The following is a 1,223-nucleotide window of genomic DNA, read 5'->3' as shown; positions in this document are numbered from 1 at the left end:
TTAAGATTAGAATATTTATATATTTTGGGATTTGAATTTAACTTGAAATGTTCAAAATAACTCTAACTATGGAAGATATCGAACAACTAACTCAGTATTTACAAGGAGATCGCAATCGACCCGCTGGTTTATCTAAGCTCCGATGGTGTCGAATTCAAAGAATTGCCGGCAGATTTACAATCCACGGGCGCAAGTTGCACTACATATCTGAACAACGCAAGAAAGGACTAAAAGTAATCGGCAATGATGATACTGTGAGGCTAAAGAACCTCATCCAAGCTATACATATCAAAGGAATGCATGCATCTACAAAGAAGATTTATAAGTCAATGCGAAAGCAGTATATGGGCTTCACTCGACAAACCATTCTAGGAATAGGTTTCAGTTGCTCTCTATGTCAAAAGTCCGCTCCGCCAAAACGAAGCACTCCTGTGCAGAATATTATATCTAAGCATCCAATGGAGCATCTGCAAATCGACTGTATTGATATGTGCTATTGTGCAGAGGCAAACGATGGATATGGATGGATTTTGACAATTATAGACACATATTCTAAGTATCTAGTAGCTATGAAAATGAGGCGAAAAACAGGTGAAAGTGTTGTCCAGTGTCTGGAATTCTACTTTATGATGTTAGGCTGTCCACGGATAGTACAAAGCGACAATGGCAGCGAGTTTGTTAATGTCGAAGTTAAAGGTCTTATGAAGCGGTTGGGCATTGAGTACAGGCACGGCCGTCCTCGACATCCACAAAGCCAGGGCCAAGTGGAGCGAGCCAATCAAACCCTAACTCGAAGTCTGTTCAAAAATACACCACGTGACAACCCTACCCGTTGGATTGATGTGCTGAATGCTGTTATTATCGCCTACAATAAGGATTGGCATCGAGCCATCAACAAAGCGCCTATAGATGTACTTTATGGCTACCCGGCATCCGAACCTTATCCAGTCCTGGATGATGAGTGCCAAAAGGCCTATGACCAAGAAGTCGACCGGATATTCCGTTGTGAGATAGAAGGAGATTCACCCGATAACCCAGTTTTTGAATGGAATAAACCAGTAGAGCACCCAAACATAGTGTTTGTGCCAGTGAAGAGAGTTCCCGTGGAGGAGCGGATAAATCCTAGCTATCAAAAGAAGTACTTGACTACGATGAACCGGGCTAGTAATGCTCGTATAAAGGCAAAGGAGTTCGCTTCTGGAGATAAGGTTTGGATCGCCATG

At 42.4% G+C, this 1,223-nt stretch overlaps 1 protein-coding gene across 1 annotated transcript; it reads left to right on the top strand.

The window, feature by feature from the left end:
• Positions 1-47: 47 nt before the first annotated feature.
• On the top strand, positions 48-1,223 carry NEHOM01_2531 (uncharacterized protein; the record flags this gene model as incomplete). Its single annotated transcript, XM_051491407.1, has 1 exon — positions 48-1,223. A coding segment is annotated over one exon (1,176 nt), but the record flags the coding sequence as incomplete, so codon positions are not given.

Source organism: Nematocida homosporus (assembly GCF_024244095.1).
Source record: "Nematocida homosporus strain JUm1504 chromosome Unknown 2222, whole genome shotgun sequence".
Taxonomy (NCBI): domain Eukaryota; kingdom Fungi; phylum Microsporidia; genus Nematocida; species Nematocida homosporus.
Note: the sequence above shows the minus strand (reverse complement) of the source record. Positions and strands in the feature narration are given on the sequence as shown.